This window comes from Vespula pensylvanica, chromosome 2, assembly GCF_014466175.1.
Source record: "Vespula pensylvanica isolate Volc-1 chromosome 2, ASM1446617v1, whole genome shotgun sequence".
In the NCBI taxonomy this organism is placed as follows: Eukaryota; Metazoa; Arthropoda; class Insecta; order Hymenoptera; family Vespidae; genus Vespula; species Vespula pensylvanica.
In genome coordinates, this window is record NC_057686.1 from 4,205,678 (window position 1) to 4,221,329 (window position 15,652).

Sequence of the window (15,652 nt, forward strand, 5' to 3'; positions counted from 1 at the left end):
ACTCACTCACTCACTAACTCACTCACTCACTCACTCACGCACGTACGCACCCCTCGCTTCTCTTTGAGCGAAGGCGAACACCTGTTCGCTTGGTGTGGTTTGGCCGGACCCCCACTTCCGGCTGAATCGAAGAGATCCGACTTCCCGAGAGCCGTCGCTTTGTCCACTGCACGTCTTTCGTAGTACCGAATCAAAGTGCAAGCCTGCTGTTTCGTTTACAAGGAATATCTTACGTGGTATTGCTTCTTCGATCGAATTGTGCGTGATTTGAAAAAGACTATTATTTTATCCATTACATCGATCGATCATTTTCATCGTCTATCATTTTTCGTGATCAATCTTTCTGAATTTTTTTAGGAAATAAGATCGAACAAATTTACAAGGAAAGTGATACCAACTGTATGTGTGTGTGTGTGTGTGAGACAAAGGACAGGTGCATCGTAGGAAACAGGTGGATTATTAGGTCCTATCTTTTTTGTTCTTTCAAAGTTGAGTTCTACGATTGATGGCTAATACAGTTCCGGAGATAAACGACGTTCGTGGTGAGTATACATGTTACTGTTTTATTTGCATTTGTTCATTAGTTAGTTTATCCTTCTTTTAAATATACCTCTTAATTTAATGATCAATGGGCTTGTTCATTTGATAGAAACGAGAAAGGATTTTAGAGTACCTGAATATTTACGGAAGTTGCTTCACGGAGGTTGCTCATGATATGTTTGGATTTACGGTGCACGAATTAACAGTACGGTGTCCCAGTGAGCTATATCAGCTCAGTAAAGAATTTTGATTTCAGAACCAATTTCTTTATTTGTGTTGAATTACTTCATTCAGTCGCTGACAATGAATTTATCTTACTTGTTAAAATGTAAGTTACATTAAACTCGTGGAAAAAACAAATGCGATTGATTAATTTCAATATGCGACAAGTATTATACTTTCGAACGAATAGCCTAACAAAGATGTAGCGCAAGATCGAAAGGAAAAGCGAAGAGGAAGGTCGAAGGGGATGGAGTATTCTGTCAGTTGTAGGCGCTACTCGCGACTACGAATTTAGAAACGTCTTCTGTAGGAAGTTGCCGCCGGTTCTGCACTTCGATGATGCCAAGAGTCCTACATAACCACGTAATAAAGGAGTTTCTCTGCATGCTTTCTAACCACGCGTTATGAACGGCCTCCCCCCGTATCAATCCAAGTTCGTCGCACCGTGTTTATTCGAACTCTATTTTAACGAATAATTCGACCATGTTACATCAATTAATACGCATCATCGATCTCCATGACGAAGTAGGTAGGACGCGAAGAGTCCTCTTTCGTTTCCATTTAATGAGAGAGCATGATTCGAAAGATACGTTCAAGTATCGTTCGCATTTCGTTCTTTCTTCTTAGCATACTCGGCATAGTTCGATAGGATCGCTCGGCTCTTTCTACTGTTCCGTGGCCATCGATGTAAAACAAGCTCTCTCGTTACAGATGCATCAGGCAAGGTCCGAGTCGGTGGATTATGACATTGAGTCGCTATGGGGACCAGCTTACAAAAGATCCTGCCTCTTCTTTCCTGCATGCTCCAATTTATTGCCGGACAATGTGAGTGAACCGAGTATAGTTCTTTTATTTTCCTTTCACTCGAAATAACATTCGAAAAGTTCGCTCGAGGAAAGAAAAGAAGCTTGAGGAAACTCGAGAAAGCTTAGAAAAGCAAAAGTTAGTCGAAGGTCTCGAAGCAGAGTCTAGTAGAGTTTACAACGAACCGAGTTTGCCTTACGATTAGCCGGAACTCCGCTCCAGGGAAGCGCGCATATCTACCCTCCCGCATACCTTCGTTCGTATGTAACATCACCATACTTACGTACATACACAGGCGCAAGCAAAAGGTGCCCACGTAAATGGCGCGTTCGTCCATCCGCGATTCGCTTACATCGTTTTTGCGTCGTTCAAACACGAACGCTACTGCGAAAGACCTGCTAACAGTTTGTTCGATAAGAATATACGGTACCAGGAACGTGAATACGATGCACATATCGTACCGTTAAAAAATCTTCTTTGTTTATTATTAACAATTGAAAAAGTTAAGTTCGTTTATTTGCTAATAAAAAAGAAATAGACATGTTCTTTGAACGAATCCTCTTTTCTTCTGTATTTTTTTTCTTAACGAATGTTATGTTATAAATTTATCCTGTTCCATTCAGATTTTTATCTGTCAGATATAAAAAAATTTGAACGTATATATCTCTGTACGAATCCATACATATGCACCGATTCAAGCAGGACGTTGTGAAAGCCGAGAGACATCCGGCACGCGCGGTACCAAGCGAAATTCGATGAAAAAGGACACCTAACGTTACAATCGGTGTTGTCTCGATTTCATCAAGTAGTTTGATATAAAAAATTTAATGAAATATCTAGCCGTGCATGGGTGCTTGAATGCACCAATGCTCGAGGACGGCACCGCCCATTCTTTCACTTACCTATTCAAACGTTCCCTCGAGAAATCGTTATTTATTATATTACTGAATACCTATCCATATATTTAAATATAATTTTAGGTTGATGAATAAAGAATATGAAATTGATCAGAAACACTTCTTTAAACTCGATGTAACGGATATGATTTATGTTAAGCCGAAATACATAGGTCAAAATTTTGGTGTCACGAGTATTGTTGAAAACCGGTTTTAATTCTATGGAAAACCGGAAATTACAAATGACACTGACACTAGCCCTACGTATACACGTATTCTGTCGTGAGAAAATTCTTTCGTATGTAAGTGATCGCTATTTAAAATCTCTAAAGTTCACAATAGGTCGATCATGAATTAAAATTGCAAATTCTTCGATTGCACTGCGATCTGTATTATTGTCCTAACGTAGAGACCTTCCATGACCCATATCTTTCTTTATTCTTTTATCTTATCTTCCTTTCATGATCGTGTGATATACTTGACATTGAGTAGTGATCCGAGACACGAGATGTTTCTTGGAAAACGGTGCAACGGCAGCTCATCTCTTTGTCAACGAGGATCACGCAGTTGGCGATATCGTCGGCGTCCTTGGTGTCTTGGGGGATCCAGGACCACACGGAGATATTAAATTGAGACTTCAAGAACTTGATAGTCCTGTCGAGTTCTCACCCTATTCGAAAAATTTAACGTTAACTAGACCACTAGATAAGGAAGGTGTTGACGGACCTGCCAGCGTTTACGTTAACGTTATCTGCGAAAGAAAACGTACTTTAGATCCCGTTAGTATTACCTTACCTCGGAAAGATCGATAGAGAAATTAATGCTAACATTGTTTATCGTGTTCTATCTTTCTTCTAGGGTTTCGTGATACCAGTTAATATTCGCGTGACTGATGCCAATGATAACGCGCCTCAATTCGTGAATGCTCCTTACGTATTGAATATTTCTGAGGTAAGAGAAACATGGTATTTTTTTATTTTCCGTTTTATTAGGTTCATTGTCCTTTGATATGATCGTTATAGAAGAAAAAAGCATGGTATCTAGATTTGCTCTTTATGTTGTTTAATTTCGTTTCAATGAACAAGCATCTAATTAAAGTGCAATAAACTCAATGCGCATAAACATCATACATCCGTTTGATTTTCAGGTCACGGTCGTTGGCACAAGAGTGTTGCAGGGTGTCCGAGCAGTGGATGCAGATCAACCAGGGCCTTATTCTACCGTGCAATATGCCGTTTTACCGGGACCTCATTCGGTAAATAGCACCATTGTTCTTTGTTTACTCGTATTCTTGTTGACATCGATTCTTGACGTATCTTCAATTTTTATGTAGGAATACTTCGTTTTTGTGAATGCGTTAGAAGGTACGCTAGTGTTAAGAAAACCTTTGGATTACGAAGCCCTCACGAATTTTTCCATTGATATTCGAGCACAAGTAAGTTTATCGATATTTTTATCAAATATTAATAAATATCAAATGATAAACTATATTATTTTCTTTTCTTTTGTAGGATCAGGGTAATCCTCCACGATCCTCGACCACGACGTTATACGTGAACGTCATCGATGCCGATGATCAAAATCCTTCGTTTCTCAATGATCAGTACAAAGTTAAAGTTCCTTCGCAAATTAAGACGGTAAATGCTAATAAAATCTAATAATACATATATCATTTTGAAAGAGAAATAGGCAAATTAATACATAGTTGTTTTATCATATAGAGAACAGTTTTGAAAGTGGAGCCAGCATCGATAAAGGCTGTTGATCAAGATGTTGGTATAAATGCTCCTGTTAGATATACGATTCAAGGAGGAATTTTACCTTTTCTTCTTTTAAATCCTGACACTGCCGAAATAGTCATCATACGATCGTTGCAAGAAAATGAACTCTTGTCTCCTGCTACGATCGTCGTTAAAGTGAGTTATCTTGCCATCTCTTTATAAATACTTAATGTATTTTTCTTTCTTTAAAAAGAAATAAAAAGCTTAAAAAAGTCTATATCGTATCTTGTTTTATAAGATACGGTTTCTAATTTTGTCATTGGATTCGTAGGCTACTCAGATAGACAATCCTGATAGGTATGCATTGGCGACTATCGTTGTATCTCGAGAGGATGCTTTAGGTCCTACTGCAGGTAAATAATTACCATAATGGGTTTGTCATACTGTTAATCGTGATTGTGAATAATTTGAATTTCGAAGGTAATTACGCTTGACGTAAATTATTACGTATATAATCATCATACATTTTCTTTAAATTATTAAAAATAATTGACTTGATCATTGACACAATACGCTGCAATTAGGTGGTCGAGTACCTACGAAGTTTACGCTAAAAGATTATCAAATAAAAATTCCGGAGAATACACCGCCTGGTAGCGTTATTCTAACTATGAGCGTCAATAGAGCTGATTCTGTAAGTATTCAGTATAATGCAATGTATTTTGTTTAAATATGTATTTTCGTTTAAAAGAAGATTGTTGTTAATATTTTAGATATTAAGATTTTGGCTTGTTGGAGCGGTTGAAGATTTGGAAAGGTTCTCCGTAACTCCTTCTGGTGAATTAATTTTGAAGGGTACTCTTGATTATGAGAAAAGGACTCAACATAGTTTTCTAGTACAAGTTACTGACGGTTACTTTGTACGTTTATCTCAACTTCTTTTAACAATATTTTTATTACCGATACTTATTTTAAATATTTGATGTAGAACGATACGTCCAGAGTCAACGTATCGGTCGAGGATGTGAACGAATGGGAACCACGATTTCGACATCCCAGATATGAATTCCATGCGCGTTCTTTGAAAGAAGGATCTATTGTCGGTAAGTTGTATTCACAGTTCACAATGTACACTTTTATAAGCCAATGGTTTTTGTATTTTATGTATTTATTTCGGAAAGAATATCGACTGCATATGAATTTTTAGGAAGATTGGAAGCCGCGGATGGCGACAGAGACGATATGATTCGATTGTCTTTAAGAGGTCCAGATGCAAGGTACCTCGTTTTTAAATTATAACATTTATTTATATATAAGATTTGATAAATGAATTTACAGTAGCAATTAATTTCTATTATAATAACATATGAAATTTTAGGTCATTCGAAATACATGACAATGGTGAGTTGATTTTAAGATCTGTAAATACCATAAATGGTTCAATGGCTCGTCTGGTAGCAGTTGTTTCGGATTCAGGACGTCCTCCAAGGTACGTATTTAATGTAGATTTAAAATAGCTTTCTGAGAGATAATCATTTCACGCATGATAAACATTTTCATTTTAGATCGAGCATGGTACCTGTAATAGTTCATATACCGAACGGTGCCTCATTACCCGTAGCAGCAAGAGCTGCACCCGCTTGGTTGGGAAGCAGTGTTCTTTTAGTAGCAGTTTTTGGAGCTGTTTTAGGACTGCTTGGAGTCGTCATACTTATTCTTATTCTTTACATATATAAGCAGTAAGTTAATTAGAAATATAGAAAGTATATAGAAAAAGGAAATATTATCATGGATAGGCTGATAATAAAATTGTAAAAATGCTTCGCAGCAAAGGGACCAAAAGTGGTGGATCTGTAAGTTCCGTTGGAACCGGATATCGCGAGAAATCGCCGGTGCCATCAGCTTTGAGTCCAACGCCACAAGTATTAGGAGCCAGTGCTCTTCAGGATACTTCAGAGAATAGCTACAGGAAGCGTTCTACCACGAACGAGAGTGGAAGTAACGTTAACGAGACCGTCACCGATCTCGACGCACCTGGTTTCGGAGAATTGAACGAACGAGCCTACGCCGCCACGATCAAAAGTATGTTCCCGTCACGAGTAATTCATGACGGTACGATGCGCTCTTCGCACCGTTTCGAACGGCGATTCGTACGAGCTAGCTCAAGTATGTCCGGAAGAAGCCACGTTACGAGTCTCAATCCTTTCTTCTCGACGATCGATGAAAATCGGCTTAGATATTATTGGCTTTGATTCGTGTTATATATTTATCTTCCATTAATCACATATCAAACGATGTCGGCCAAGACGAGGAAACTTTTTAGCGATAAAGTCTAGGAAAGGATAAGTAGAAATTCGAATTGAAATTGTTCATAGTAAAAACACTTTTTCCTCTTGTTATATTGATCATCGATAAATTTGTATAATAGAATATAATGATATGTAAAATACTGATTATATTCATTCGATGTCGTATTTTAACAAAAATCGATTGAATGTAAAAGAAAGAAGGGTTGAGTGCACTGGGAACTTCATTAGTTCACTACTAAATATTATTGGGTACAGGTGTCGCGTCGGCTAGACAGCTACCTCTCTATGCTAGGCATAAGATCGCTCCAGCCCCGAATCCACCTGCCTTATCAGCAACTTCAAACATTCCAAATATCGGCGGTCTTGTTCAAAACATGAATGACTTGAGTGCAAGAAGCAATCTTGACGCAACTTCCCACGATTCGTCTACTTGCTCCGGTGACCCACCGGACTCTCTGATGACTGTCTGGCCAGTAGGATCTATGTCTCCGAGAGTTAAAAAACTTTCCTGGGACGACGACGATAGGGTAAGTTTCAATATTTTCTTAGTATCCAGATAGACGATTGAAACTACTCGAAATGATAAAATTTATAGATTACGTGGTTTATTATTAGACGAAACTGAATACGTACTATTGTATTGCAGACTGTGGAAAGTATCGATGTAAGAGCAGAAACCAGGCCAGGAAGCACTAAAACTGAAACCGAACGTCTAAATCTTACCGTTTATTTTTAAAATTGAATTCGAAGTACGATATTATTTTTTCTACGTTTCGCATTAAAAAGAATGTATTTCATTGTTAATATTATTATAATTTATTTGAATAGGAAAAACGTATTTTTTTCTTCGGACAGCGAAAGACAATATTATTATATCATAGTCGAAGATATTGATTCTAGTTTGAATAAACGGAATTATATTAATGGAATTAATATTGAATAAATTGTAATCAATATCTTTGATCAATAATAACAATTCATCTTACATCATTGTACGATCGCATATCGCTTTATCTAAACTCTCGTTCATCCATATCATTAGATACTAAAGCGTACATGTGAACGCAAATGCTTTTCAACTCTACGTAATCGAGAGCATCGAGGTCAGTAGGTCGATCTTTGCGGACGATCACTTATTCAAGAGGTAGACCTGGATTTTGCGATATCATGATCGAGCCGAAATAAAGGGACCACCATTCCGTAGTTCCAAAAAATCTCGGATATTACGGATATGTATGTATATATATGTGTATATGTATATGCATATATATATATATATGTGTGTGTGTGTGTATATTTCTTATTATAAGTGAAGTTAAAAAAATATTTGTAAATATCGAGGTAAATATTTCTAGGTAGGAAGTGTTGAGTTACCAATGATCATTAATTTTCGTTTGAGATTCTTTGGTACATCGCAAAGATCTATTTAACGTATAAGTTTGAACATATAAATGAAAGATTATGTCATTAAATATCGTTGTTATAGTCTTTCTTCATGAAAAATGATAATAAACTTTAAAGAGTTACATATATATATATATATATTTAATGTTCATTATAACGCTTGATCGATTTCTTTCATTCTCCTTGAGAGTATCTTTTCTCATAGGAGCAATCGTCGTATAGAATAACATTATAAACGAACTTGTAAAAGAAAGTGACTTGTTTTTCGAGGAGGGGAGAAAGTGACCCAGAGAAGTCTTCGGCTGATCATCCTTTCGGATCGTTTATCGTCAGTCGTACGTTAAACATTCACGCGTAGAGAACACAGTGTTCGTATTTTGAATGAAATAACGCAGAAGTATTAATCTTCTTATTCGAGAGAACAACTTTCCGATAAAATTACAAGTTTTGTAAGTTGTGTACATATAAATTATAATCTTGTAAATTATAAAAATCTACTAGAATATTTATTTTATTTATCATCACTGTGCTTTCAAGGTATGCGACGGAGATACGCGGAGAAAGCGGGAAATTCCAGAGTCATTGACAGCGTCTAAAGGTATGATTAAATATGACGTAGCACGTTTATTTTCTGTTTATAGAAACATGAATAAAAATTTTTTTTTATAATAAATTTATTCTTCTTATCAAATTGCAGTACAATCATGAGCCAAACGAAATATTTACGAACATTTCTATCGATTTTATTGATGTCATCGGCAGTAATCATCATCGAAATTTCGGGTACATTACCAAAGAGGAAATTTATTTTCCTTCGATAATTTACCTCACTATAAGAGATTAAGGAATGGTACAAAATAATTTATTACAATTAATTATTACGAGTTTGTGTTAATTTTGTATTTTGTGCAACTATTATTAGCCGAGTCTTCTTTTACGACATCAACGAACGAGACGAATGTACTTGAAAGTCGTAGAATAGGACCTTGGAGCGAAATTTTAGAAGATTGGATTGTCACTGCCGCGAATCCTGGTATGTCAAGAATATCGAAGGTAATGAAATTAGATGACAAAGTATTAACAGTATCGACCAAGGGAACACAGAATAAGAGAGACGTTTCTGAAACAGACATTTATTTACTCGGTAAAGATAATAATCTTATAAGGACATTTTCTTTAGATCATTTTACAGAAGCTCTTGTTAATACTTTTGTTTTCAGGTGCGATCGAGAAACTTGTATATAGAGTGGATTACGTAGAAAAACGTCTTAGAAGAGCCGAAGAACTTTTGTATTATGTTATTTCTGGATCTACCGCTAACAAAGGTAAATAAGTTAGTTCTGTCTTTAATAAAAAATTTTTTTTACATTTTTGTTGCTAATCAAAATCTTACAGATTCCTGTCCATCGAACTACACGAGCATCGGTCAGTATTGCTATTATTTTAGTGATCGTGAATACGATTGGAAGTCATCCGCTAGTCTTTGCCGAGGTATGGGAGGACATTTGGTCGAATTCGAAACCATTGTTGAAAATCAGGATGTAATTTCGTATCTTCAAGGAAATACGAAGCTCAAAGGCAAAAACTTTTGGACAGGTGGTTTGAATCCTGGTCTTTTATGGATCTGGGCCGGAAGTGCCAGACCTATTCATAATGATACGAAACAGGCTGTCGTTGGGAACGGCAGGTTATTAACAATCATAATTTTTTATTTTTTACCCTGTTCAATTTCTTGTCTTTCAATGTAAATATTTTAGGTGTTTAAAATTGTTCTACGATCTATCTTCGAAGATTTATTCTTACAAGGGCGAGGAATGTGCGTCAAGGCAGAAATTCATTTGCGAATTAACCACAGACGATGAGTCAGCGAATAAAATCGAGAGAACAGTACGGATGTTATCCGATACAATTAGCTGAGTTCAAGGATTCTTGTAGGATTGTTTAATTATTTACAATACACGTCATGTTCGATTTCCGAGAATTTTTTTTTTATATATCGCGTGTGGTGTAATCAGTCTCTTTGATCGATATAAACTATCGTTACGAGCGCAGTTGAATTCGTAGCTCGAGACTGTTTCATGCACCAAGTTGTTAATAACATTTTATTCATTTAATTTAGATATCCTGAAAGATATCGACATTGTCGAATTTAGCTTTCAAGGCTCCTAAGTTGTTAACAATTTTTTAGAACTCCATTAAAATAAATCAATTACACACCAATATATATATATTTTCTCACTTTTTAATTTTTCATGCAATTGATGAAGTGAAAAATACATTACTAAAATTTGATTATAGTCGCAAATATTCAAAAACAAATTATATATCGGCCATTAGATATTAAATTTAATATACATCGCCTCCGCCCCTTGTGCGTAAATCCGCTACTATACATACGAACATAATAATAGTTTATATATATATATATATATATATATATAATTATTATTTAATAAGAAATGTATATTTTTATATGGACTTTTTCTTTTTGGAAGAATACTTTAAAAAATTATTAAACTACTAATACTTGATTTAAAAAATATAAGAGGTAAGATTAAAGGAACCGTTTCGTTAGAATCATCATCTCTATATACGATTATGAAGAACACATTAGTCCGCTAATGCATTTTTGTTATCAATGGAAATTGAAGAGTTTACAAAGTGTTTTTTCGCAGCTTGATGATCAAGAATCAAACTTCGCTTTCCTTCGTTCACAAGAGAAAAAACATGATTACTATTCGTCACCAAACCACCGTTTTCTATGATCAATTTTTTCGCTTCTTCTGTATTGTTTTTATCGATACCACAGCAGCTATCCTCGATCATAATTACATTATAGCCCAAACTCAATCCATCGAGACATGTTGCTTTCACGCAAACGTCCGTGGCCAATCCACAAATGTACAAATCTGTGGCTTTGATTTTCAATAAAATCGTCTCCAGTTTCGAATTCGTCTTCACGTTTTCTTTTGTGAAAACCGAGTAAGCATCACTATCTGGATCTTGACCCTTGTATATCTTAAATGGAATATAATGTAAATATAGCGAGAATAACAATAGATGTTTTCGAGAGTAAAATAATATTAATGGAAATTTTGTTGCACATACCTGTATAGAGTCTGGTGATATATACAGATCACTATTTAATTTTGCACCCCACGAATTCATTACGCAATGTCTTGGCCAAAGTGTTTGTTCCACCCGTGGTTTTAAAAAAGTAACAGTATCAAATGGCTTAGCTAGTTCTTTTGTAATCTACGAATAAAAAGAACTATTGTTTTGACGTAGATAATAGATGTATGTAATTGTTACATAATAATGACGAATCTGGACAGCGTTACGTCATATTAATTAAAGTTACGTTAGTATAATTAGAGTTACGTCAATACGGGGACCTATTATAAATGTTAGAATTTGAAATATACGTACTTTAGATGACGGATGCAGTTTTCGTTCAGCAAGATTGTCGTAAAAACTAATATGATTTTTAGGATGCCAATCGAGCGAATAAATAACTTGATCCCAATGAACTTTTTTCAACAAACGATTAATCGGTTTTATTACTTCATAACCCGTACGATTAGGTAATGCTAAATTTCCATCAATAAAGTCGTTTTGTACATCGACTACTATTAATACATTTACAGGTTTTTTTTGTATCCATTTTGTAAAGCATCTATCGAAAGTAAAACGATTACATAAGCGTAACAGTTTTATATATATATATGTATATTATATAATACGGTTCAATGAGAAATCACTTTGTATAGTCCTCCGGAAAAATTATTTCTTACATCTTTTGTTTTCTTTCTTTTCTTTTTTAACAAATTTGAAATCGTTAATATTTCGCGCCAAATTTGTTATTAATTACGCGTCAAAATTTGAATATGCTTAGTGAATAATTCTTCAATATTATCATTTTAACATCTCATTATCAATTTCTCTACACATATATATTCACATATAAATAATATTATTGATTAACAAGACTATCGTGAAAGAAAATTAAATAAAACACGAAAAAGATTAAATCCTTTCGGTATGCCAGTAGTATCGTTCGCTGAGTCAGAACATGAGTGGACACATGAGCGGACACATAAGCGTGGATCAACCGTATATTTAAACATTAATAGAGTATAAAATTTAATACCTTGTCATGTCATGCTAATTATTGATTTCTTACTCAATTTTAATTCAAAATTATAAGTCAATGTAAAATTTTTAGTCATCGGTAGTATACATTGAATAGGTAAAAAAATTATAGTTACCGGTGGGATAACGAGCATGCAATAATGGTGATTATAGTCATTATTGATAATAAAAAGGCTTTGACTTTTAAAAGTATAAAATGAAATATAATATATCGAAAATGAATTTTAAAAAATATAAACATACTTCCAGCGATTATATCGCATAAAATAAATTTTACGATACCTTTTCCATTTTGATTCTTTTAATCCCTCATCATTTAAGCTAAATATTTTAAAAATTTCTTTAACCCTCCATTCATTTTTATTCACTTCTTCTTCACCGTAAAATTTCTTGCATAGAAGAAAAAATTCTTTTTCATCGAGCACACCGTCTTTGTTTACATCGAAAGTTTTGAAAATATTATCGGCTGATTTCCAATCTATTTCGTTCATCATATTGATTAGCTCTATAGATCGTATAAATATTGCGAAACAATAATTGCTTTGTAGATTTGAATTACGTATGATAGAAAGATAGGAAAAATAAATTATGTGACACAGTACGAAACGATGTGTTTGCGAACGCTTTCATCAAAGCAACTGACGCGAGTTACCTTGAACACGCCCTTAAATACTAATCCGTAGTCTCAACCTGTAATATTTATTCAATCTGTTTTATATTGATAAAAATGCTATATATGTGTTAATATTGATAACGTAGTTTATTTAAAAAATTTTGTGTTGATGCTTATTAAATTATGAAAAGGATTCGTCATTTCATACGATAGTTTCTAGTATAAAAAATCAATATTTTTTGGACATTTAACCAGCGACTTCTATCGTCTTTCGCGCGAAACTTTTTTCTTTTACGAATAGAGATATTTTTCTTCATAAATATTTATTAAAGGTTATGATAAGGAAGTAATTAATAATTCATGTGTACGATAATCAACAATTTAATAATTGTAACGAGAAATACGAATTTATTTATGAAGTATGTTAGTCCGAAATTCTTTTATTAGGTACACGTATGTGATTCTAGTATACATATGTTAAGTAACATGAATAAATACCAAATTTTAAAATTATAATTAGATCCACATACATGACTATGCTTCATTCATTTTTGTTTCTGTATCCGTTAGGATAAAATATTTAAATATTGAAACTTAAATACTATATCTTGATACGCTCAGTGACAATTGTATATTAATTGAAATATTTCTTGCATATATATAACTTATGTACAAATATATATTTTACTTGTCACTGCATTAAGGCATAACTTTATAATACTATTTCCTTGTTTCATTTTTTTAATGGTTTATCAAATGATAAATGGAACTTTATACGCATATAGTATACAAATTATTTCACCTAGTTGTCGCGTGTTAACAGCAATGTATATGTAATCACAAAGCAACATGTGCTTAAGTCAAAAGTTAAAATAATTAACATCACTATAACTGTTATTTTTATAAATAAAACAATCCTTTTTTATCAAATTACAATTCTTACATCTTTGGTTAAACATTAACGTTTAATATTTAAATAACACAATAACAGACTGTTATTTTTATTTTTGCTCTTTAATCTTTACTACGTTTTTTCGTTTATGCTTTTAGTAAGTGAAATATTTTAAGTAACTGGACATAATAATAGTTACGTTTATTGTTACGTAATATTTGTATAAATTAGTAAAATGTACAGTTTCTAAACGAATAAAACTGTAGAACAAAATCTTACCTGATATATTAAAATCTATATGTTTAAAAATTAAATTCATATTTTAATCTATGTTGTCATTCTGTTTTACTTAAATTAGAAAATAAAATACTTCTTTTACTGCTAATTTCATCTGCAATTTTGTTGATGAATGGATGTTTAATTTTACCTACTGATGATGAAAAAAATTCCTCTAATTTACCCGGGATATTATCTCGTTTCTCGTATTCATATGCTTGCATAATTAAATCTAGTCTGTCCAAATCTTTTACATATTGAGCTTCTGGAGACTCTTGTTTTTCATATTCCTATATATAAAAAAATAAAAGATATATATAATTATATAAAAACATAAATCAATATTTTTATACTATTATTAATAGAGATCTTTTAAAATATATCGGATAAATGAGATGTAAAAACATATCAGCTTACACGAAATATTTGTAATATAGTTGGACCTTTATCGCCTAAAAGTTGACAGATTTCTTCCATTGCGGCATCTTCTCGTCTATGTTTTTCCTCAGGAGAAACACCACAAAAGGGTGTTATATCTCCAACAATACATTCAGCTAAATCATGAATTAGAGTCATTTGCATAATTCTAAAAATAATATTACAACCATACTTTCTATTAGTCAATCTTCCAAATAGATATTAAATGCAGGATGCTAAAACAGGGCATAATGCTAGTTTAAAAAAAAAAAAGAAATTCATTTCTTACTTATTTTTATCTAAATTATCTTCACTATCTGCTAATAAAGAAAGAATAGCCATCCTGTACATATGTCCTGCTATTGTTTCAGGATCAGGAATTTTTCTTAACACCCATCCAGTTCTTTTCATGTGCTGAAAAGGTAAAAGAAGAAAAGCTAATTAAAATTATTAAAAACTAAAATACTATTACATAATAACATTATTAGATATTAATATTACATAATAAAATTATAATGTGAGAAAATATATCGTTTTGATTTGTATAGACAACTTAAACAAGGACATTTATCTACAGTAAACATGTGATAAAACCTTAGCGTCTACATATTTTAATTAGCATATATACATTTAATTAATTTTAATTATTACTGATTATTACCTTCAGACGTCCAACTAATTCCATAAATTCATGAATTTTTTTCACATCCATCATTAATAATTTGCCTTTGTACACTCCAAAGTCTAATAGCTCTACTTTCGAATAAATAGGAATGTCACTAATGTATAATATACCAAGATAGTGAAACGGTTGCTCTACATCCGTACTTCTAGGAAATGATCTTTCTCATCAATGATTGGTCAATTTTTAACATACGGAAATGGTACTATCTAATCAATATTGATAATTTATTTATAATAACTCTTTCATTATAAAACAATTTTTTATGTTGTTATATTGTTATATTAATTTTTATATTGATACATGGTTCGTATAATTTTATATTAAAATAAAAATTATTTTTATATTAAAATTAACAATAATTACACTAGTTTAAGTTTCATTGTTTGTTAACATATATATATATATATAGATTTTATTTCGTGTGCCCCTCCTTTCTTTCATCTTTCAATCATTTGTTCAATTTGATCAAATACGCTACGTTATGCGCGTACGGGATTGGTCGACTTAATTGTTAAATAACTCAGTGAATAATAATCGGAGAGAAAAGAAACAAAGAGACTTTCGTCTTAAAATCGTATCCACTTTCATCCCCTCAAAAATCAATTAATGATTTTAGGATCCTGTATATGTGTATTTGGGACACCCAACATAGAATGCGTTTCCATACAGAGAGAAAGAGAGATAGAGAGATAGAGAGAGAGAGAGAGAGAGAGAGAGAGAG

At 33.1% G+C, this 15,652-nt stretch overlaps 4 protein-coding genes across 6 annotated transcripts; 2 read left to right on the forward strand and 2 right to left on the reverse strand.

Moving 5' to 3' along the window:
• The first annotated feature begins 56 nt into the window (after window positions 1–56).
• Window positions 57–7,744, forward strand: LOC122637954 (protocadherin-16). 3 transcript variants are annotated; one of them, XM_043830501.1, is made up of 19 exons: window positions 57–258; window positions 358–542; window positions 1,474–1,587; window positions 2,955–3,241; window positions 3,321–3,413; window positions 3,610–3,717; window positions 3,796–3,897; window positions 3,974–4,099; window positions 4,184–4,378; window positions 4,515–4,596; window positions 4,768–4,877; window positions 4,957–5,103; window positions 5,172–5,286; window positions 5,391–5,460; window positions 5,562–5,672; window positions 5,749–5,922; window positions 6,012–6,349; window positions 6,748–7,019; window positions 7,139–7,744. In XM_043830501.1, exons 3-19 carry the CDS (start codon window positions 1,521–1,523, stop codon window positions 7,226–7,228), a joined length of 2,487 nt encoding a protein of 828 aa, XP_043686436.1. In that variant the 5' UTR covers window positions 57–258; window positions 358–542; window positions 1,474–1,520; the 3' UTR covers window positions 7,229–7,744. The 3 variants fall into 3 exon arrangements, with proteins under 3 accessions (XP_043686436.1, XP_043686437.1, XP_043686438.1); XM_043830502.1 differs by having other exon boundaries at window positions 57–236; XM_043830503.1 differs by having other exon boundaries at window positions 59–258; window positions 6,012–6,265.
• A 425-nt stretch (window positions 7,745–8,169) lies between these two features.
• Window positions 8,170–10,301, forward strand: LOC122637956 (C-type lectin domain family 9 member A). Its single transcript, XM_043830505.1, has 7 exons — window positions 8,170–8,345; window positions 8,434–8,494; window positions 8,594–8,679; window positions 8,819–9,040; window positions 9,117–9,221; window positions 9,292–9,583; window positions 9,654–10,301. Exons 3-7 carry the CDS (start codon window positions 8,601–8,603, stop codon window positions 9,811–9,813), a joined length of 858 nt encoding a protein of 285 aa, XP_043686440.1. The 5' UTR covers window positions 8,170–8,345; window positions 8,434–8,494; window positions 8,594–8,600; the 3' UTR covers window positions 9,814–10,301.
• Window positions 10,302–10,325: 24 nt separating this feature from the next.
• LOC122637955 (nicotinamidase-like) lies at window positions 10,326–13,011 on the reverse strand. The gene is made up of 4 exons (XM_043830504.1): window positions 12,331–13,011; window positions 11,326–11,572; window positions 11,005–11,151; window positions 10,326–10,914 (listed from the first exon to the last, which is right to left on the reverse strand). The coding sequence occupies exons 1-4, from the start codon at window positions 12,540–12,542 to the stop codon at window positions 10,507–10,509; spliced, it is 1,014 nt and encodes a 337-aa protein (XP_043686439.1). The 5' UTR covers window positions 12,543–13,011; the 3' UTR covers window positions 10,326–10,506.
• A 74-nt stretch (window positions 13,012–13,085) lies between these two features.
• LOC122638038 (5'-deoxynucleotidase HDDC2) lies at window positions 13,086–15,066 on the reverse strand. Its single transcript, XM_043830655.1, has 4 exons — window positions 14,908–15,066; window positions 14,536–14,660; window positions 14,247–14,415; window positions 13,086–14,119 (listed from the first exon to the last, which is right to left on the reverse strand). The coding sequence occupies exons 1-4, from the start codon at window positions 14,959–14,961 to the stop codon at window positions 13,889–13,891; spliced, it is 579 nt and encodes a 192-aa protein (XP_043686590.1). The 5' UTR covers window positions 14,962–15,066; the 3' UTR covers window positions 13,086–13,888.
• Between the last annotated feature and the right edge of the window lie 586 nt (window positions 15,067–15,652).

Coding starts and splice junctions, on each gene's coding strand:
- LOC122637954 (XM_043830501.1), top strand. CDS start 1,521: ATGGGGACCAGCTTACAAAAGATCCTGCCTCTTCTTTCCTGCATGCTC. Junction 4,100..4,183: donor TTCCTTCGCAAATTAAGACG/GTAAATGCTAAT, acceptor TTTATCATATAG/AGAACAGTTTTGAAAGTGGA. Junction 4,379..4,514: donor CTGCTACGATCGTCGTTAAA/GTGAGTTATCTT, acceptor TTGGATTCGTAG/GCTACTCAGATAGACAATCC.
- LOC122637956 (XM_043830505.1), top strand. CDS start 8,601: ATGAGCCAAACGAAATATTTACGAACATTTCTATCGATTTTATTGATG. Junction 9,041..9,116: donor AACAGACATTTATTTACTCG/GTAAAGATAATA, acceptor TTTTGTTTTCAG/GTGCGATCGAGAAACTTGTA. Junction 9,584..9,653: donor GCTGTCGTTGGGAACGGCAG/GTTATTAACAAT, acceptor TAAATATTTTAG/GTGTTTAAAATTGTTCTACG.
- LOC122637955 (XM_043830504.1), bottom strand. CDS start 12,542: ATGATGAACGAAATAGATTGGAAATCAGCCGATAATATTTTCAAAACT. Junction 11,152..11,325: donor AACTGCATCCGTCATCTAAA/GTACGTATATTT, acceptor TTTTATTCGTAG/ATTACAAAAGAACTAGCTAA. Junction 10,915..11,004: donor TATCACCAGACTCTATACAG/GTATGTGCAACA, acceptor ATTCCATTTAAG/ATATACAAGGGTCAAGATCC.
- LOC122638038 (XM_043830655.1), bottom strand. CDS start 14,961: ATGATGGATGTGAAAAAAATTCATGAATTTATGGAATTAGTTGGACGT. Junction 14,416..14,535: donor GATAATTTAGATAAAAATAA/GTAAGAAATGAA, acceptor TATTATTTTTAG/AATTATGCAAATGACTCTAA. Junction 14,120..14,246: donor CTATATTACAAATATTTCGT/GTAAGCTGATAT, acceptor TTTTATATATAG/GAATATGAAAAACAAGAGTC.